General features: G+C 39.3%; 1 protein-coding gene across 1 annotated transcript in view; it reads right to left on the bottom strand.

Annotated features, from left to right (window-relative positions):
- Nucleotides 1–22,772, bottom strand: part of LOC131950903 (neo-calmodulin-like) — a 33,154-nt gene extending 10,382 nt beyond the window's left edge. Inside the window, exons 1-3 of the mRNA XM_059313109.1 lie at nucleotides 22,675–22,772; nucleotides 10,671–11,518; nucleotides 470–613 (exon numbers count right to left, since the gene is read on the bottom strand). Of these exons, the coding sequence (XP_059169092.1) occupies nucleotides 470–613; nucleotides 10,671–10,764 (238 nt within the window). The 5' untranslated portion in view covers nucleotides 10,765–11,518; nucleotides 22,675–22,772. The remainder of the gene's footprint in view (nucleotides 1–469; nucleotides 614–10,670; nucleotides 11,519–22,674) is intronic.
- Nucleotides 22,773–23,013: the final 241 nt, after the last annotated feature.

Raw genomic sequence — 23,013 nt, 5'->3', positions numbered from 1 at the left:
TATCGATTGTTCATCCATCCATACATCCACCATTTCTTGAAATCCACCATTCATTCATCACCAGATCCATTCATCTGTCGAACAATCGTCTTATCCATCCATCCACCCTCTTATCCATCCATCCACCCATTAATCCATCCACCCTCTTATCCATCCATCCACCCATTAATCCATCCAGCCCTCCACCATCTCATCCATCAACAAACACATCCATACATCTAATACAGCCATTCATCCATGTATCCACACATCATCTATCCATCCAACCATTCACTTAACTACCCATCCATCGATCCATCTATCCACCCATTCATCTATTCATTATCTCATCCATCTACTCACCCATCCATCTATTCAGCCGTCATGAATCATTTGATTCATCTAACTCTTTCTGTCTACTTATAACGAAACCCATGCAATACATCCTCTCACCATCCATCCATCCATCCATCCACCCATCCATACTCACCATCAGAGTCAGCGTTGCCCATCATCTCAGCAATCTCTCTGTCCGACATTGGCCGTCCTATCGCCTTGATTACCTCCCTTATTTCAGTCCTGCTTATCTTCCCATTCCCGTCTTGGTCAAACAAACAGAAGGCTTTGTTGATATCTGTGGAGTTAAAGTAATCACATTCTATACACCATGTTAAGTTTGTACATGATATTAAGTTTATACATGATATTAAAAGTTTATACATGCTATCAAGTTTATACATGATATTAAGTTTATACATGATATTAAGTTTATACATGATATTAAGTTTATACATGATATTAAGTTTATACATGATATTAAGTTTATACATGATATTAAGTTTATACATGATATTAAGTTTATGCATGATATTACGTTTATACATGATATTAAGTTTATACATGATATTTAGTTTATATATGATATTGAGTCTATACATGCTATTAAGTTTATACATAATATTACGTCAAACACAGTGTGATTCAACAAACAAAACGCTTTGTTGATATCTGTGGAGTTAAAGTGATCACATTAAATACATGATAGTGAGTTAAAACAATTCGCTGTTTACTGGTGATATCGATGATTTATGATTTACATACCCTATTACGTTAAGTATTCTTTGTTTGATATTATATAACGGTCTGTGTAATTAACAAAATAAATAAATAATTAAAATGACTCTATTTTGCCTCAGGGGGGGGGGGTGGAGAGAAACAACGGAAGTACCCTTGGAATTTGAATACTAGGAGGAAAGCGTACCGGGGTAAGTGTTACAAAGGGCACGAGTTGCCAATGCTTCATGGTCTCTCCACCTTTTCCAGTATACGTGCAGTAACAACTTAAGTTGCAGAAACTGCTGACATGAAAACCCGAGTTAATAATCCTATCGTCTAAGGGTCTACCACACGGTCTGATTTCGGAGTTGTCTCGCTTAGATACGTTGCTCTTTCCAGTCAACGAGCCTATCTGCCCGTAAGATTGAAGTCGGGAATTTAGTTTAGCAACATTTTCCTTAACAAAATAAACAGGCCGTCCCCGAATTAATTAGCTCATTTGATTAAGAACTTATGTAAGCTAGCTACAAGCTTTGATACATAACAATTGTAAACTCATATACATTATTTAAACATAGAGTTGCACTCTCAAACGCACGTACACAGTCTTAAAGCACACATGCATGTTTTTACAACATACACAAACTATAAAAACACAAGTATGCGCACTCTGAAACACAATGAAACACATTAAACTTAAATTCTTACTCTGAACTTTTTTGAAAATTTTACTAAAATTATACACATACGAGCACTCGATATGAAGTTCAAAAACATTAATATATCGGCACTCTAACACAAACGTACACAACGCATATAAACCACCTACAATACTTTAAAACCTGCGCAGTACTTTAACATCATAACAATACTTTAAAACCATACGATACTTAAACACATAAGTAAAAAAAACAATACTTCAAATACGCTCTTAAATACAACTGCACACAGTTGCCTTTTTAATCTTGCTTCTCTAATAAATTCTACATTAATTCCACGATTTAAAACTTGTTAGTATAGAACAATTTATCGAACATTGCCTTAACAAGACGCTATATTTTGGCTTAGATTCAATTACATAACGGTGCATATCATTTTTTATCTATGCAGAGCAGTGGTTCTAGACCCTAAACCTTCTTGTTGTTCCGGAACTTAATTAGTTTCACCGAACCTGTACTTTTATCGTCTGCACTGACAAAATTAGATCATATGAGTCAGGAGTAAGTCTTGACATCCGTCAAACCCCTGAAACTTACTCCTGAAGTTCGGTTGAACCCAAGTTAAGAACCACTGGTACAGATACATTAATGCATTAATCGTTTATGATCTAGCTATATAAAATAGTAACAGTGAAATATAGAATTGGCAGTTTCAGGCCTGTTTAAAACACGTACAGACTAAACCAGCTGTTTCGTTAAAACCGCTTGCGTCAGCATTTATATTTTCTTTGTAAAAAAAAAACCAACAACAAAGCCACAGCAATAATCTAAGCTGGGTTGGAAACAAAACAATTGTTTCTATATTTTAAATCAATAAGTTCGGGTGGGTGGAGGAGGAGAGAATAATGTAGCTAAAGTTATGAGCTGTTCAATTATTTTAACATCTAAAGCTTGGATAATTTGATGAACTTTTGGAACATTTCATGATCGCTGGACGTTATGTTTTATGCATCTAGCGCTATTATCATTGTAGGTTTAAACCCTACGCCCCTTGGTGTAGATAGTTCAAGCAACTTTTTATAAGTTTCACTCATGCATTAACCACTTTTTTCAGTCTAATTTTTATTTTACCCAACCACGCAGCAATAGTGTAATTCGAAGAGGAACACACGTTATTTATTAAGAAAGGTGAATGGCGTGGTTGGTTTGTAGAGCACGCAACTGCTAACCCGAAAGTGCCGAGTTCGGATCCCGCGCTCAAGTGAGTAAAAACGTGCACGAGTTCCCCTTCCCCCCCCCCCCACCCACCACCACACCCACACAGAGTATCAGACTTGTTACAAAAAGTAAAAGCTGATGGGCTTAGTGTTGGCTCTTGAAATCGTTATAAGTCTTAAACGTAAGTCGTATTTCCATTGTAATTTAACCATAGTAAAAAACATAGGCTATATATCTGACTGCTTAACTCTAACCCTGACTCTTTAGGATCAATACAAATCAGTGCTTCAAGCTATACCAATCGCCCAATGGAAGTACACATCCTTAATTGAAGCTATAGACATCTCTAATTAAAGATCTACCAATTTAATTGAAGCCATCAAAATCTATTATATATGCTGTACGAATTACCCCCCCCCCCCCAAATAAAAACAACAAAAAAACCTTCACAAATCCGTTATTGAAGCAATACTAATCTCCTTTTGCACTGATACAAATCCCTAATCCTATCTATCACGTGAACTAGTCCAGATTATTATAACCTTTATGAACCTAATCTAACCTCACAGAATATCCCTGTATAGCCCAGCATGTACATTACGGCTTGCGTTTATCTACAAGAGTCAAATATTGTCCCAAAAATGTAACCACGCTAAGCATACAATGGAGCATTACAAAACTCCCAAAACGCTTTTAGTTGATTGGGTACCTACAGGGGAGACAATATTGAGTGGATGTTTTCTTTGAGAGACGATAGTTATCGCCCTTCAGGGAGCAAGACAAAAAGGGAATGAAATATGGGATGTTGGAAAATATAATGAAATAAATAAATGTTTATGTGCTAGGGATGATTTGTAGATGTAAGACATATGTTGATTCAGGCTTGAATAATGAGTTGACCTTATATGTGTGTTGCAGTTTGAACTAATTAGTTGACATTGGAAAAGCTGCTGGATATAAATAGCTACTTGGCTTTATTCAGATGCTGGTCCTAGTGCAGAAAGTTAAGATGATTTTTTTTTGCAGGATAAGCTAATCTAACAAAAATGTAGGCCAATTTCCAAACTTCTAAGAATTTGATAATTCTGGAAAATTTGCTTTACAAAACAGCTATTTGATCTTTTAAAGGGCTGATGAGTTGTCGAAGCAGTAAATTATTACAACAAATAAAAAATACAAGTCTACTTACTCATTTGTCCCAAATTAAGCATGTGTGGTGGGATGGTGTGGAGTGCTATGTATAAGCAAAACAAAAATAGTTGCGCATTCACTTAAACAGATTACTTGTATCTATATATATAATTCTCTTCATGGGGACCATATGAGACACGACGTAGCTTAGCCTTTCCTAGGCATATGACCACCACCCTCATCTACACCTGTCAATTGAGCTATGATTCACCCCGAATGTTGACAATAGTAGAGCCGGTTTGAATACGTGACGGCTATTAGGGGCAGCTAATTTAGTTTTTAAACGATTTGAAACTAAGTTCTGCTTGATATTTTCATTGTCGTCTGTAAACGGCTGCTTTCACTAAGCGGTGTGGGGTGTGGGGGGGGGGAGGCAAGGGGGTGGGGTAGTGTCGTATTCACAAATTATGCATTGTTTATAAATAGAAAATAAAACAACTAGGTAGCGGCGTATGATTTTTAGAAATATGATAATTATGAACGAATAATTTAAAAAACTATAAAAATAGATAAGTTTAGCCCGAAATGAAATTAAAAAAAAATCAAACTCCGTTCTCTTTACATTCTCTTTAGTCAAAAAATTATTCTTATAAATTGTTCACACATCTTCTCATGCAAAAAAAAATCATTTATCGCATTTAAAAATATCAAATGTGTATTGCATTTAATTTTCTCTTCAGTTCGGGTGCGGTACCTCATGGTGTCACACCCCACCCACCACACACCAAAAAAAATGAAGTATAGGCTCTCTATATATTTTGATTTACAATTGGTGTCACCCCCCCCCCCTCCCATTTTGCAAAATCGCTTAAGTTTGTGAACACATAACACAGTATTTTAATTAAAGTGGATCTAAGCAACCTTTCCTCGTTATCTCTATAGTTAGCAGGTTTACTTCATATACATACATATACATTATATATATATATATATATATATATATATATATATATATATATATATATATATATATATATATATATATATATATATATATATATATATATATATACTTTCTTGAATTGCGACTTTTTCTTACACAGACTTGAGAGAACGTGTACATTGACGGAAGGGTTATCTCCGCTTTGCTTGTAAATATTTGATGGTTGTCTGTGTCGTGATCTCAGCGCTCGGCTCGCTAGTGGTTTTCCTTGGCTGAATTATTGATGGCGGGACAGAATCAGTGGCTCCACGCAAGCTTCCCCGTCCCCCTACAGAAGTTTGGGGAAAGCCCGTCGGGCACGCACCCCGAGGTGAGTACTATGTCAGTGTCAACACGACCCGTAGATGTCTTTTAGGTGTTGCCATAAATGTTACGGTTGTTTAGGTTACTTTTTTTTTCTGTGTATTTTTTTTTTTTTACATTTTTCTATTGCGATTGTTGAAGAACACGGGAGGAAGGGGTGGGAGGAAGGGGCACCGGTAGTGAACATACACGACACATCGTACGTAGGTGTGAGTACAGGTGCAAATACGCATAATTTAATACACAGGCATTCATGTACAAAGTCACATTCAGATACACAAACACAGTGAAATCGACATTCATATTCATTCGCATTTGGATTCCACTTATCATTCGCCTTCACATGAATTCATAATCACAATTACATTCACATTCACGTTCACATTCACATTCACACACTCACACATATTTACACACACACAAAGACACACTCACACTTTTGGGCACATTTGCTTTCACACACAGATTCCGAATCGAATTTTAATATATTTACTCATATACATGACATATACATTTTTTGATGAACTATCATCAGAAAATAATGATACATTTTTTATTGTCTTGCAATTAATTTTTTATTCGCATTCTGAATAAGTACAGTTAAACTTAGTGTACGAAGACTGAGGTTAAGCACCATAAATGTTTAAGAATCAGCATAGAAAAGAACCGGGAACGGCGTGGCCTAGCGGTAGTGCTATAGGCTGCTAACCTAAAAGTGACGAATTCGAATCCGGGTTTAAGGAAGTAGAACGTGTCTGATTCCAGCAAGCTCTAATGGGTACCTAACACATGTTAGGGAAACAAAGACTGCTGGGCATAGTGACTAAACACAACTCCCAGTATACCGAGGTTATTGAAACAAAAAAACTCTACTTCATCTGCCCCAACAACCATCTAACAGAGTAATCAATGCCAAAAAATACACATAGTAACGCTTTGTTTATTTAGTAAAACAAGCAGTTACCCTAATTTAAAAAAAAAATTCTAAACATCATATATGCTTATTCTATTGTATGTTTTGAAAAACCAATTGTCTGTTTAATATATTCCCTTTGAAGACCCAAGAGAATTACATCAAACCAAATCATTATAAAGAAATAAATCAATACTGTATACGTTTGCTTTGTTAGTATTTAACCGTGTGGTATATAGATATACTTCTTTGGAATGGAATCCCCTGGGAAAAAGGAGGGTGGGCCGGCCAAGGAAGACATGGAGAAGAACGGTTGAAGAAGAGGCGAAAACAGCTGGGTACACATAGGCACAGATAAAGGGGGCGGCCCAAAAACGAGTCTGATGGAGATGTGTGGTTGCAGCCCTTTGCTCCCCAGGGGCCACAAAGGAATGATGATGATATAGATATACATTCAGCATTTTCAATAAGGTACCCACGGGCGTTTGAGTTGCATGGGTTAGACACTAGGTGTTGGACCTATGCACACTTTTTAATGTTATGTATAATAGTTGACACTGTATAACGCATGGTGTACGTATTAAGTCACATGATGTATAAGATTTATTAAACTTTTTTGTCATTTTTTGTACATCGCGTAGACCGTTATGAAGGTATATGTGACATAATGCTTGACATAATCCAGAAAGTACGTGTGTGTGTGTGTGTATGTGTGCTTGAGCAACTATTACAGCACCATTCCTATGGGCCCACCGAGATTATTTCTTGGGCCCCACCAAGTATTTTACTCGCTATTTCGTACACTGTCATTTACGGGTACCACATTTCTCTCACCCATGTTACCAGCTAGACCCGTGGGTTACCACATTTCTCTCACTCATGTTAACTTGGGTTACCACATTTCTCTCACCCATGTTACCAGCTAGACCCGTGGGTTACCACATTTCTCTCACCCATGTTACCAGCTAGACCCGTGGGGTACCACATTTCTCTCACCCATGTTACCAGCTAGACCCGTGGGGTACCACATTTCTCACACCCATGTTAGACCCGTGGATTACCACATTTCTCTCACCCATGTTACCAGCTAGACCCGTGGGTTACCACATTTCTCTCACCCAAGTTACCAGCTAGACCCGTGGGTTACCACATTTCTCTCACTCATGTTACCAGCTAGACCCGTGGGTTACCACATTTCTCTCACCCATGTTACCAGCTAGACCCGTGGATTACCACATTTCTCTCACCCATGTTACCAACTAGACCCGTGGGTTACCACATTTCTCTCACCTATGTTACCAGCTAGACCCGTGGGGTACCACATTTCTCTCACCCATGTTACCAGACCCGTGGGTTACCACATTTCTCTCACCCATGTTACCAGCTAGACCCGTTGGGTACCACATTTCTCTCACCCATGTTACCAGCTAGACCCGTGGGGTACCACATTTCTCACACCCATGTTAGACCCGTGGATTACCACATTTCTCTCACCCATGTTACCAGCTAGACCCGTGGGGTACCACATTTCTCACACCCATGTTAGACCCGTGGATTACCACATTTCTCTCACCCATGTTACCAGCTAGACCCGTGGGTTACCACATTTCTTTCACCCGTGTTACCAGCTAGACTCGTGGGTTACCACATTTCTCTCACCCATGTTACCAGCTAGACTCGTGGGTTACCACATTTCTCTCACTCATGTTACCAGCTAGACCCGTGGGTTACCACATTTCTCTCACCCATGTTAGACCCGTGGGTTACCACATTTCTCTCACCTATGTTACCAGCTAGACCCGTGGGGTACCACATTTCTCTCACCCATGTTACCAGCTAGACCCGTGGGTTACCACATTTCTCTCACTCATGTTACCAGCTAGACCCGTGGGTTACCACATTCCTCTCACCCATGTTACCAGCTAGACCCGTGGGTTACCACATTTCTCTCACCCATGTTACCAACTAGACCCGTGGGTTACCACATTTCTCTCACCTATGTTACCAGCTAGACCCGTGGGGTACCACATTTCTCTCACCCATGTTACCAGACCCGTGGGTTACCACATTTCTCTCACCCATATTACCAGCTAGACCCGTGGGGTACCACATTTCTCTCACCCATGTTACCAGCTAGACCCGTGGGGTACCACATTTCTCACACCCATGTTAGACCCGTGGATTACCACATTTCTCTCACCCATGTTACCAGATAGACCCGTGGGTTACCACATTTCTCTCACCCATGTTAGACCCGTGGGTTACCACATTTCTCTCACCTATGTTACCAGCTAGACCCGTGGGGTACCACATTTCTCTCACCCATGTTACCAGCTAGACTCGTGGGTTACCACATTTCTCTCACCCATGTTACCAGCTAGACTCGTGGGTTACCACATTTCTCTCACTCATGTTACCAGCTAGACCCGTGGGTTACCACATTTCTCTCACCCATTTTACCAGCTAGACCCCGTGGGTTACCACATTTCTCTCACCCATGTTACCAGCTAGACCCCGTGGGTTACCACATTTCTCTCACCCATGTTACCAGCTAGACCCGTGGGGTACCACATTTCTCTCACTCATGTTACCAGCTAGACCCGTGGGTTGCCACATTTCTCTCACCCATGTTACCAGCTAGACCCGTGGGTTACCACATTTCTCTCACCCATGTTACCAGACCCGTGGGTTACCACATTTCTCTCACCCATGTTACCAGACCCGTGGGTTACCACATTTCTCTCACCCATGTTACCAGACCCGTGGGTTACCACATTTCTCTCACCCATGTTACCAGCTAGACTCGTGGGTTACCACATTTCTCTCACCCATGTTACCAGACCCGTGGGTTGCCACATTTCTCTCACCCATGTTACCAGCTAGACCCGTGGGTTACCATATTTCTCTCACCCATGTTAGACCCGTGGGTTACCACATTTCTCTCACCTATGTTACCAGCTAGACCTGTGGGTTACCACATTTCTCTCACCCATGTTACCAGCTAGACCCGTGGGTTACCACATTTCTCTCACCCATGTTACCAGCTAGACCCGTGGGTTACCACATTTCTCTCACCCATGTTACCAGCTAGACCCGTGGGGTACCACATTTCTCTCACCCATGTTACCAGCTAGACCTGTGGGTTACCACATTTCTCTCACCCATGTTACCAGCTAGACCCGTGGGGTACCACATTTCTCTCACCCATGTTACCAGCTAGACCCGTGGGGTACCACATTTCTCTCACCCATGTTACCAGCTAGATCCGTGGGTTACCACATTTCTCTCACCCATGTTACAGGCCCCTATACCCTTGGGTTTCCATCAGGGCTCTTGCTCCCTCCCCAGGTACATAGCACCACCTGGTTTGATTGGATCGGTTAGGGGAGACAAAATGTCTCTAGCCGTGTTTCGAACTTCTGACATTAAGGTTAGTAAACCAGCACTAATGCAACGTAAAGTAAGTCTATAAGTGTGTATTAGAATAACAAAATAAATCTACTTTAATGAAAGCCATGAACGATCCTTGATTTCTCCATTTGTGGCTATTTCAACTGTAGCTCCCCTGGGGGTTGGCCGCCCCGCCCCCACATTTTTTTTTTGATAATCATTTTATTCGGCCTCGGTAATTCCCAAATAATTTTAAGAATTTTCATTTTTTTCTACGTTAATCATTGTGTTTTAACTTGCATTTCGTATTTGAAAATACAATTGTAGGTTAATTTATTTTAAAAAAATGACAACAGTAAACATACGGTAATCTTTATAAGTTCTCAAATAGTTCGCTATCCAAACCTGACGATCTATGGGGCAAGTGCAGTAGAGTTCACCTGTTTCTGTGAACTCGGAATATGAAGGGATAGCAGTGGCGTAGCCAGGATCGTCTCAAGGGGGGGGGGGTTCCAATTTTTACCCGGGGACAAACTTTCGATTTGCACCGACCCCCCCCCCCCCCCCTCAGACTTTTGATTTGCACCCCACCCCCCTCAAACATTCGATTTGCACCCCCCCTCATATATATACCGAGGGGTCTATGGGGGGGGGGTTATGACCCCCCTAACTCCCCCCCCTGCCTACGCCACTGAGGGATAGTGTGTCTAGCATTACGCCCAGCCGGTTTTACTTTCCCAAACGTGAGTTAGGTACCCATTACCGCTATATGGACTCAGTGACGATCTACTGACTTTAATTCGAACTCGAGACTTACAGGTCAGCATCCAGCACTCTACCGCTTAGCCAATGTCAAATTCTCAAATACTTTTAGTGTAATGTATTCTACTGTAATATTTAAAAAAAAAAACATAGTGCCTATATTCACCAATTTAAATATAACCTTTGTGTCGATTAAATATATATTGTTATAGCAATAAACATAACATAACGTGTAAAGCAAAGCTTTATAACTCACCATCAAATTCCTTTTGGTTAAGGCCGAGTTCTTTGGCCTTCTTTAAATATTTTTTGTTCTTCTCCATTAATTTCTTCACAGTGTTTGAACTCATTGCTCCGTTGACGAATGTCCCGTCCCGTACGGGGATATGCAAGGTCTACGTGGGTGGTCTTAGCCACAGTTCAACGCAATCGATCGTTGTTTTGTTGTTTTTTTTGGCGTGCGAGTGGTGTTGTGTTTTCCGGAAGTGTTTGTTGAGGTGTCTAGGGGCAAGTGTCTTGTTGGATGTGTCTTATTGCAAGTGTCTTGTTAATTTGTCTTTGGGCAAGTGTCTTGTTGGATGTGTCTTATTGCAAGTGTCTTGTTTATTTGTCTTGGGGCAAGTGTCTTGTTTGATGTGTCTTTGGGCAAGTGTCTTGTTTGATGTATCTTGAGGAAAGTGTCTTGTTTGATGTGTCTTGGAGAGTTTTCTTCAATGTGTTGATGGGCAAATCTCGTAACAGAAGTGTGACTTTGGTAAACTAACTAATGAAAAGTCCTTTGAAGCAAGTGCTTTCGTTGTTGTTTTTTGTCAAAGGCGCTTAAGTAGATACCTTCAGATATAATCTTACTTATGTGTCTTGTAAAAAATGTATTGTCTGGATTTGTTTAAATAAATTTCGTTGTGTACTAGTCTTTGAAGATAGTGTTTTCTTTGACAAACGTCTTGATAATGGAATTTCGCAGCGTGTGTCTTTGTGTTGCTGTTGTTGTTTTTGGCGCAGGTTTCACACACTGTAACTGACGTGGATACGAGTCTCTGCTCTGATGTCCTTCCTAAAGACCCGATGCGAAACAGCAAAGGCCGAGATATGCTACCTTGTCGCCTGAGAAATAAAACAAGACACATCTGAAAACTTGGGTTAAGGTCAGGGTTAGGCATTAGGGTTAGGCATAGGGTTAGGCATTATGATTAAGGTTTGAAGATTTGGGGTTATGGTTAGTGATAAGGTTAACAGATCTTTAAAAAAAACATTTCTAAATAACAGTACATATTTTTCTGCGGAGAGGGGGGGGGGGGGGCGGACACTGGTAAAATATACTTTCGATAAAAAATACATTTCGTTGGGGGGTGGGGTAGACTTTCTCTGTCCCCGAGGAGACGCCTGGAAGAAACTCTGCTTGCCTTTCAGGTATTATTTTTTTTAATTTATGGGGGGGGGGGGTGGCTTGAAACATTAGCGTGGTGGAGGAGGATGAATATCGGTTAAAGTATACATATTGCAAATTTAATTGGGGGGGGGGGGGGGGTATGGACGTGTTCAGGGGCGCAACCCCCCTCAATTGCTAAGAGAAGCTTGAAATCTACCCCAATGTCAAATGCTTCAAGCTAAACTTAACATATTTCTTACTGACCAAGTTACCCTTGTAAAATCTAACCTCTGCCCACAACGAATATATTTCCTAATTACCAAGTTACCCTTATAAAATAACCTCTACCCACAATGAACCTATTACCTATTGACCGAACTACCCTTGTAAACCTAACCTCTGCCCACAATTAACCTATTTCCTATTGACCAAGTTACCCTTATAAAACCTAACCTCTGCCCACAACTAACCTATTTCCCATTGACCAGGTTACCCTTGTAAAACCTAACCTCTGCCCACAATTAACCTATTGACCAAGTTACCATTATAAAACCTAACCTCAACCTAACCTCTGCCCACAACTAACCTATTTCCTACTGACAAAGTTACCCTTGTAAAACCTAACCTCTCCCCACTATTGACCTATTTCCTATTGACCAAGTTACCCTTATAAAACCTAACCTTTGCCCACAATTAACCTATTGACCAAGATACCCTTATAAAACCTAACCTCTGCCCGCAATTAACAAATTTTCTATTGACCTAGTTACCCTTGTAAAACCTAACCCTGCACACAATTAACCTATTGACCATGTTACCCTTATAAAACCTAACCTCTGCCAACAACTAACCTATTTTCTATTGACCAAGTTACCCTTGTAAAACCTAACCTCTGCCCACTATTGACCTATTTCCTACTGACCAAGTTACCTTTAAGAAACCTAACCTCTGCCCACAACTAACCTACTGACCAAGTTACCCTTATAAAACCTAACCTCTGCCCACAACTAACCTACTGACCAAGTTACCCTTATAAAACCTAACCTCTGCCCACAACTAACCTACTGACCAAGTTACCCTTATAAAACTTAACCTCTGCCCACAACTAACCTACTGACCAAGTTACCCTTATAAAACTTAACCTCTGCCCACTACTAACCTACTGACCAAGTTACCCTTATAAAATCTAACCTTTGCCCACAACTAACCTATTTCCTATTGGCCAAGTTACCCTTGTAAAACCTAACCTCTGCCCACAATTAACCTATTTCCTACTGACCAAGTTACCCTTGTAAAACCTAACATCTGCCCACAATTAACCTTTTGACCAAGTTACCCTTGTAAAACCTAACCTCTGCCCACAACTAACCTACTGACCAAGTTACCCTTATAAAACCTAATTTGTGCCCACAATTAACCTATTGACCAAGTTACCCTTGTAAAACCTAACCTCTGCCCACAACTAACCTATTGACCAAGTTACCCTTATAAAACCTAATTTTTGCCCACAATTAACCTATTTTCGTTTGACCAAGTTACCCCTTTAAAACCTAACCTCTGCCCACAAAAGCTTGTCAGTCAATCTACACGTCCACGCCACACACCGTGAAACTGTCAAGCCACAAGCGAGACAACTCTCCAATCATTTTCTCCCCTTAGTCTCCAGGGTCCATCCAACGCAAGTAAAAAAAAAAAGGGAAATAAAAAAATCCCCCACATTGCGTCATTGTTACACATTCACGCGGCTGACAGTGACGTCAGCAACAGGAAGCTGGACAAGACAATCCATTATCTGCATTATGTATTGTATGTTTGATTAAAGAATAGATATTATCTCTAGCGGAGCGGCTATCCAACTGTTAAGTTTGAAAAGAGAGGGGGAAATCGATTTACGGGATTAATGCTGTGTATGGGGGACATTGTGCTGTGTAGGGTGAAAGATACACACTGTCAAATAAGTGTCGTTCTGTTGTACAATGTTTAAATGTTGCATTAAAATAAATGTAAATTTGTGTTGCCGTGTAAGGTAGCGTAGGATGAAAGATACACACTGTCAAATAAGTGTCGTTCTATTGTACAATGTTATGTGTTGTATTAAATAAATGTGTGCTCATCATTATTAATGGTGTGTTGGGGGACATTGTGTTTGGTTTGGCGTGAAAGATACACACTGTCAAATAAGTGTCGTTCTGTTGTACAATGTTTATATGTTGTAGTAAAATAAATGTGTACTTAGCATTATTAATAGGGTGTTGAGGGGACATTCTGTTGTTTAGGATGAAAGATACATACTGTCAAATAAGTGTCGTTCTGTTGTACATTGTTTATATGTTGTAGTAAAATAAATGTATACTGAGCATTATTATTGGTGTGTTGGGGAAAATTGTGTTGTTTTGGGATGTAGGGTAGGATGAAGGATATACGTGTCATACACAAGTCTTTATGTTGTACAATGTTTATATGTTGTATTAAAATAAATGTATACTTAACTTTTTCAATAGTGTGTTGGGGGAACATTGAAATATTGTCGTAAGATGAAAGGCACGCAATGTCAAACTAGAGGCGTAGCGACCCTACCCGGCGCTCGGGTACAAACTTTTCGATTTGCACCCCCCTCTCAAGATTTCGATTTGCACCCCCCCCCCCCTCAAGATTTCAATTTGCATCCCCCCCATCTTACTTTCGATTTGCACCACACTCAACCCTTCGATTTATTTTTCCCACCCATTTTTGGCGCCCCCTAAGGTCGGCGCCCCCCTCGCCACCCCCCCCCTTCTCGCCACGCTACTGCTGTTAAACACGATTCATTCTATTGTACAATGTTTAAATATTGTATTAAAATAAATGTGTGCTCAGCATTGTTTTTTAAATATATCGCTGGAAAGTTGTTGATCATTAACACCACGCATTGCTTAAACACCTCTTTACCTTCGTCTATCAAGTGTTTTAAAAAAAAGCTCGACCCCCCCCCCCCCCCCCCCACCTCCTGAAGCTGAAAAAAACTACTATAGAAATATAAGCACGATTTTTTAATGAGTTTGAAGCGACACAAAACTTACTTTACTTTAGTTGATATCCATCCCCCACCCCCACACGATTCATTGCACTTTCTGACTAGTCTGGTACGTCCCCCCCCCCTCCACCCACCCTTCTAAGCGTGAGGTAAATTATGAAAGACCTTTGAGAACGTACATAAGTAGATTTGTGTAGATATGTAGAAGGTTCCGGTGAATACTGTCGGTTTGACAAGGAAGTCCGTCAAGGTCCATTGACCAAGTATGAGTTGGCCTTGGGTCATTGGCCAAGCGTGAGTTGGCCTTGGATCATTGGCCAAGTGTGAGTTAGCCTTGGATCATTGGCCAAGTGTGAGTTGGCCTTGGATCATTGGCCAATTGTGAGTTGGCCTTGGATCATTGGCCAAGTGTGAGTTGGCCTTGGATCATTGGCCAAGTGTGAGTTGGCCTTGGATCATTGGCCAAGGATGAGTTGGCCTCGGATCATTGGCCAAGCGTGAGTTGGCCTTGGATCATTGGCCAAGTGTGAGTTGGCCTTGGATCATTGGCCAAGTGTGAGTTGGCCTTGGATCATTGGCCAAGTGTGAGTTGGCCTTGGATCATTGGCCAAGGATGAGTTGGCCTTGGATCATTGACCATGTATGAGTTGGCCTTGGATCATTGACCACGTATGAGTTGGCCTTGGATCATTGGACAAGGATGAGATGGCCAAGGTCCATTGCCAATGGTGAGTTGGCCAAGATCCATTGACCAAGGATGAGTTGGCCAAGATCCATTGACCAAAGATGAGTTGGCCAATGTCCATTGATCAAGGAAGAGTTGGCCAAGGTCCATTGATCAAAGATGAGTTTGCTAAGATCCATTGATAAAGGGTGAGTTGGCCAATGTCCACTGACCAAGTGTTAGATGGCCAAGGTCAATTGACCAAGGGTGAGTTGGCCAAGATCCATTGACCAAGGGTGAGTTGGCCAAGGTCGATTTACCAAGGGTGAGTTGGCCAAGATCGATTAACCAAGGGTGAGTTTGCCATGGTCCAATGTCAAAGGGTGAGTTCGACAAGGACACCCCCCCCCCTCCGAAAGAAGAGTAAGTTATGTAGAGTATAAACACTGGATATGCACATCTGATAAAAAATGGTAATAGGTGTGCATGACACGCCAATATTCCACATTGTTCAACTTGTATGGACATTAATGTGTATGGGTATGTGTAAAACATTTTTTTTTATTTTACTCTTCTAATTGCCTAATAGTATATTTCATTGTTTATAGATACCTCCAAAATAAAAATAAATAAATAAAAAAATGTAAACCCCTGTGAGAATCAATACATTTTGTATACACATTTATTTTTTTAAAAACCTACAATGTACTCAGTTTGTCAGTGTCGTGGTATCTTTTTACAGTTCGTTTACCAGTTAAAGGGATATGAATGACCGCGTTCTCTTCTGTTTATAAACACAATCGATAGGTTGTCATCAGTCTTCAGTAACAAAAGTTTAAATTATGAAAGTAGAAGTGTTTCGTGGGCCGCTGGTTTTATCGTGTTGTGTTTTTTTATTTGACGCAGTGAACTGTGTCAATTGTTATCTGAGTGCGTGCGGCATGGTCAGGCGGAAGATTGTGGTTGCTAACTCTAGTAGTCGCCGGTTCGGATCCCTAGTGAATAGCAGCTTACCTTGCTAACTGAGCGATCGCTAAATTTTCTTTAACTCCTTTTTGTTATTTAATATAGTAATCTTATTATTTATTTGTAATGACTAATTTACTTTGTGATACAAATTATAGATTGTTGCGTTGTCATTAAAAAGAAATATATCTGGATATATATAACGAAATCGATGCTTTAGAAGTGGGTCAAAATTGATTGACATGGTTAGCCATAAATATACAGAGAGGCAGAAATAGATATCGGAAAAAAGCTATTAATAAGTATGAATAATAGACACCTGAAATCGATGTTAATTTATTTTTCTTACAACATTTAGTAAAAAAAAAGAAATTTTAACTGTAATTGTTATAAAAATACTCAAAACTTAAAGTTACAATTTCATAGTCAAAGTGAAGTAATTTTCTTTGATATGTTTTCTCAGAACGAATGAAAAGTAGGCTACCCATTCGAAAAAAAAATCAATTTAACCTGCTGATTATTTGAACAATTATAGTCCTACTTCTCTTTAAACACATTCGTGCCACTTGCAATGGGATATCGACTTTCAGTTTTTTGTTCCTTTTTTATAATGTTTGGTCAGTAAATTGTGGGAACTGTCGTGGAATATTTTGCTCTGAATATAATCTGCTCGCTAAAAACTGCATAACAGAAGGATGCACGGTCTTTTAGCATATGTACGCTTAAACTTTGAGGGTGTGTGAATATGGGTATATATATATATATATATATATATATATATATATATATATATATATATATATATATATATATATATATATATATATATATATGCACTTTTGTAATACTTTTACAACACTACTTAAATGCCTTGTTCTCCTTAACATGTCTATACTGAACACTTAATTAAACATAATAGTTGTTTAATAATGGTATGTTGTATTGCCATACATTTCGTTACTATGATACTTTGGATGATTTAGAACGAAATAGTGATAAAATCTAGAAAAATAAGCAATATATATATATATATATATATATATATATATATATATATATATATATATATATATATATATATATATATATATATATTATAAACTTACACGCCTCCCCCACACACGCTTCCACATACGCAACGTACACACTCACACTTCACACACATCTTTGTGTGTATGTATGTATTTTTTATATAAGCCTACACAACCTTATAAACTGAAACACGGCTAGTTTATATGTACATTGTATGTTATTTAGAAATTTCATTACAAAAATCAATCGCCCTACCAGTTACTTCTTTCTCTTAACAGCTGAACAATGCACCTCCAATAATCAATACCTGTTGAAATTACCGACCAAAAACTAATCAATAATAACAATAAGTAAGACTCGATCGCTTCAGTGTTTAAACAGTATACAGCTTCATGCGTGTATGGTCAAAGGACGGGCTAATTAATTTTTCATGGTATGTTTAGAATAATATATAAACAAATGAACTGAGCGATAGGTATACAGACAAAAGGATAGGAAATTAAAGAAAATGGCTTGTGAAAACATGTCAAAACTTGAGAAAAACATGACAAAATTTGTAAAAATTATGACAAAAATTGACAAAAGTATGACAAAACGACAAAAACCTGACAAAACCGTGACTAAACAAGACACAAAAAACACGGGGAAAAAACCTGTAGCAGTTTGGCTAAAATCTTCCTGTTTAAAACAACAAAATACTACCTGGTAGTCTTTCTCGTTAACAGCATGCTATTTATGTGACCCATCTGAGACTAACTAACTATAATTCTCAATCTTTGTCTGACTATGCCGTAATTTTATGCCTCAAATTGTGGTATGCGATTATTACTGCCTGGACACTCAAAAACAACTACCATAGTTTTATCACGACATCTCGTCTTGCGGATGGGGTGGGGGAGGGGGAGGGGGGCTAACACCAACCGGAAATTTACGAAAAAAAAAACGTCTGAAAGAAAGACTAACAACAACCATACTGCAAACATTGTTTGTCGTAACTATGAAATACTAGATCGTTACGAACAGTTTGGGGATTCTCAATAGATGTCAAAGAACATACCCTAAACTAATATAGCAGTAGATTCATACATTGTTAAAACACATTCAAACATTACAACATAACTGCTTATTTTTCATTCCTGAAAGAGTCCATAAATCCAATCAATAAAACTGGGTTGGCAAGAATTGCTGCGTTTATTTCAAAATATTTTCATATGCATATTTGTATGTCTATAGATCTATGTATTCATATGTATATTCGTTTCTGCAAAGACGTTTTTGTGTAAAACGAGAAGGGCTGATAATTTAGTTAATAAGGTTGCGTTGTAGGGTGTGGTTTATTATTGTTATATTGTTTTATATCATTGTAAGAGGTAAATATGTTGTTATAATAATGTTAACGTTCTTGTAGCTAGTCTTCTACTTTGTGTTTTGGCAGTGGTGGTGGTGTTTGTCGTGATGGTTGAGATAGTTGTGGTGTTGGTGGTGATATTGTTAGTGGTGGTGGAGTTGTGATTAGTATTGGTGGTGATATTGTTAGTGGTGGTGGGGTTGGGATTAGTATTGGTGTTGATATTGTTAGAGGTGGTGGGGTTGGGATTAGTATTGGTGGTGATATTGTTAGTGGTGGTGGGGTTGTGATTAGTATTGGTGTTGATATTGTTAGAGGTGGTGGGGTTGGGATTAGTATTGGTGGTGATATTGTTAGTGGTGGTGGGGTTGGAATAAGTATTGTTGGTGATATTATTAGTGGTGATGGGGTTGGGATTAGTATTGGTCGTGATATTGTTAGTGGTGGTGGGGTTGTGATTAGTATTGGTGTTGATGTTGTTAGTGGTGGTGGGGTTGGGATTAGTATTGGTGGTGATATTGTTAGTGGTGGTGGGGTTGGGATTAGTATTGGTGGTGATATTGTTAGTGGTGATGGGGTTGGAATTAGTATTGTTGGTGATATTGTTAGTGGTTGTGGGGTTGTGATTAGTGTTGGTGGTGATATTATTAGTGGTGGTGGGGTTGGGATTAGTATTGGTCGTGATATTGTTAGTGGTGGTGGGGTTGTGATTAGTATTGGTGTTGATGTTGTTAGTGGTGGTGGGGTTGGGATTAGTATTGGTGGTGATATTGTTAGTGGTGGTGGGGTTGTGATTAGTGTTGGTGGTGATATTGTTAGTGGTGGTGGGGTGGGGATTAGTATTGGTGTTGATATGTTTAGTGGTGGTGGGGTTGTGATTAGTATTGGTGGTGATATTGTTAGTGGTGGTGGGGTTGGGATTAGTATTGGTGGTGATATTGTTAGTGGTGGTGGGGTTGTGATTAGTGTTGGTGGTGATATTGTTAGTGGTGGTGGGGTTGTGATTAGTGTTGGTGGTGATATTATTAGTGGTGGTGGGGTTGGGATTAGTATTGGTGTTGATATTGTTAGAGGTGGTGGGGTGGGGATTAGTATTGGTGGTGATATTGTTAGTGGTGGTGGGGTTGGGATTAGTATTGGTGGTGATATTGTTAGTGGTGGTGGGGTTGGGATTAGTATTGGTGGTGATATTGTTAGTGGTGGTGGGGTTGTGATTAGTATTGGTGGTGATATTGTTAGTGGTGATGGTGGTGGAGATGAACGTGATGATAGGGTTGGAGGGTGGTTTTGGTAGTGGCTTTGTTGGATTGTGTTGGTCGTGGCGTTGGTGGATTTGGAGGGCGTGTTTCTGGTAGTAGTGTTGTTGGTGGTGTTATGGGGGATGTTGATGATGGAGGCGGTAATTTTGATGGTAGTCGTGGTGATGATGGTGGTGGTGTTAGTGTTGATGTTGTTGTTAGTGGTGATAGTGTTGATGTTGATGATGCAGGTAGTTGTGCTGTTGATGATGGAGAAGTTGGTAGTTGTGAAGCGGGTTCTAGAATAACAAAAATAGACTGAAGTCTGTGACAATTTTATTCTAATTGCTTTGACCTGGGTACATTGTTAATTAAAATCCAGTGATGTTTGTGTTTGGGGAGGGGGGGGGAGAGGGGTTTAGTAGTTTTGAGAGAATATGCAACGAGCAGGAGGGAGTGGGGGTTTACAAACAGTGTGGCGACACAAACTTTACTTTTTTAAAGGTTATATTAAAATTTTGTTGATGTTATTTCGCCTTTTAAAAGAATATTTATTTGAAATCATTACAGAAATTGATTGATTAAAACTATTTTTGAAAAACACAATATTTTGTTTATGATTTTGAGGGTGGGATGAAAGGAAGCAGTAAAATAATAATAACAATGAAAAGACCAGCATTTATGTTTGGAAATATTGACCATCGCTAAAGAATAAAGAAAGAAAAAAAAAAACAAATTTAAAAAAACACAGTTTGTTTCGATAAAATGTTTTCATTGAAAGTGCTTATTTTAAAACAAAATGGAAGGACATTTTCACTCTCCCCTGGAGAAACACATAACCTTTGACCTTTCAACGAATTCCAGTCAATTATTTAACTCCTGGAAGACGCGACAAGCAAGCAACGCTTCGATTACTTGGATGTTAGCCCATGACAAGACACATTCCGCATGTGAATATTTTAAAACAACAAAAAAAAAAAAACATAGCAAAAACGTGTTTAAAAAGCTATCGAACATTTACACCGTTAAAAAAAAAAAAATTAAAAAAAAACATGCACATTTCTTCATTAAAAAGATGTGATTTACACTTTCTTCTTGCAAAAGCCTATTTGCTGTTTTTGGCCTAGCTTAAAAAAAAAAAAAAAAAGGGAGAGTATAATTCCCTTTAATAAGATGAATTGCTCCCCTTTAGGAAGGATTGATCGGTATATTCCAACTACGCGTTTTAATTGTTTGCAATTTATGTTTAGCTTTGAAGTATCTTTGAGTAAAAATTGAAATGACTAATAACTCGTCAAGAATGTTTACATGTTAAAAATGTTTGTGACATAAATTGTTCTTTACTCGCTCCAAACTATGATGGGTACGAACATAAACACACTTTACTCATGCCCAAGCTGTTAAACACTAACTACAGTGACCATTGTAGTTAGTGTTTAATCTAGATGGACTCAAGGACACGCAATGGTATTCTTTCTGAATAGACTAATGAACAAGCAGGGTACTTATAAAGGCTGAGTGAGTAGACTAATGTACACTCTTGCACACTCTTGGTATTTAGAGCTGAATACATTCATGAACCCATTAGCTACTTATCATGGAGATGCTAGGTACTTATTAGAGCTGGGCAGGCTCATGGACCTCCATTAAATATTAGCCGACCTTAAGTTTATGTATCTAATCAAGAACAATAAATGAGATAACGCTATTTTATGGCTACAAGTGATGCATGTTAAAAATGAATAGATGCACGCTACTTTATGTATGCAATGGCGTAACAGAAATGGTGGTATGTATAAGGAAATGCGCTAAAATCAAAAGTCTGCCCTTAATCGTATGATATATACAAAAGGGGGGTGGGGCGGGTACGGACCGCACCGGGTGACACCATTTAGGGTGGGTGACACCATGGCAAAAAATAGCAAAATAAATAGAGAAAACTTGAGGGGGGTGAGGGTGCGAATCGTAAGTTTGAGGGGGGTGAAAATCAAAAGTTTGAGGGGTGGGTGCAAATCGAAAATTTGAAAGTTTGTCACCAGGAAGGGTCGCTACACCTCTAAGGGGTGACACCATTAAGCGCCGCACCGGGTAACACCCGACCTCGCTACGCCACTGATATATAGTAAAGTTCTCTTTCAAACCTAATGGTATATGGGGTAAGTGAAGTGGAGTTCACCTGCTTCTGTGACCTTGGCATATGAACAGATAGTGTGGTCAGCACTTTGCCCAGCCGCAATTCTTTTCACTAACGTAAGTCAGGTTCCCATTAGAGCTGGGTGGACTCAGAGACGTTTTACTGACTCGAACCCGGATTCGAACTCGAGACTTTTGGCTTAGCAGTCTAGCTCTCTATCACTAGGCCACGTCGACCCATAAAAATATATAACACCTAGTATTTTCTATCCTACAAATTCTAAAATACACATGTTGGCCTATATTTTGAAAAACGAAATGTCAAAAAAAATTAATTAATTAAAAATTAAAAAAATACACGTAATAGAAAAGTGAACACAACTTAACTAATCGATTCCTTCTAAAGTTAAACGTATTTGACACAAAACACAAAAAAATACCTAACAAAAACAAAAAAAAAAGTTCTAAAATCGAATTATCCCAACGAGCCAACTTACAAAACAGGTCATCAAATTACGTCCTTCAACTGTGCTGCCGCGGGTCTTGTGAGAAGGTCCCCTCGCGTGCTTGGGTGCTGGCACTAAAGATGGAAATATAATATGGCGAGGGATGCCGATCGCTGCCTCAACTTGAAGGGAAACAATCCAGCACGCGAGTCGGTATTATAACCTCCCCTTTTTTTCCCTTCTCTATTATGGTTATTTTTAAGCTAATTCTGAGACGGCTAATGGGCTCTGCTAGGAGGAAGTGTAAATCCCAGTTTTAAGCAATTAGCAGGTATTGGGTGGTGTGCGAAACCATTTGGCACTTATTGTTTCTCCTTGATAAGGTTAGGT

The sequence above is a fragment of the Physella acuta genome, unplaced genomic scaffold, assembly GCF_028476545.2.
Source record: "Physella acuta isolate Inbredline_101_S28 unplaced genomic scaffold, ASM2847654v3 ptg000786l, whole genome shotgun sequence".
Classification (NCBI taxonomy): Eukaryota; Metazoa; Mollusca; class Gastropoda; family Physidae; genus Physella; species Physella acuta.
This window is presented reverse-complemented; position numbering and strand designations above follow the sequence as displayed.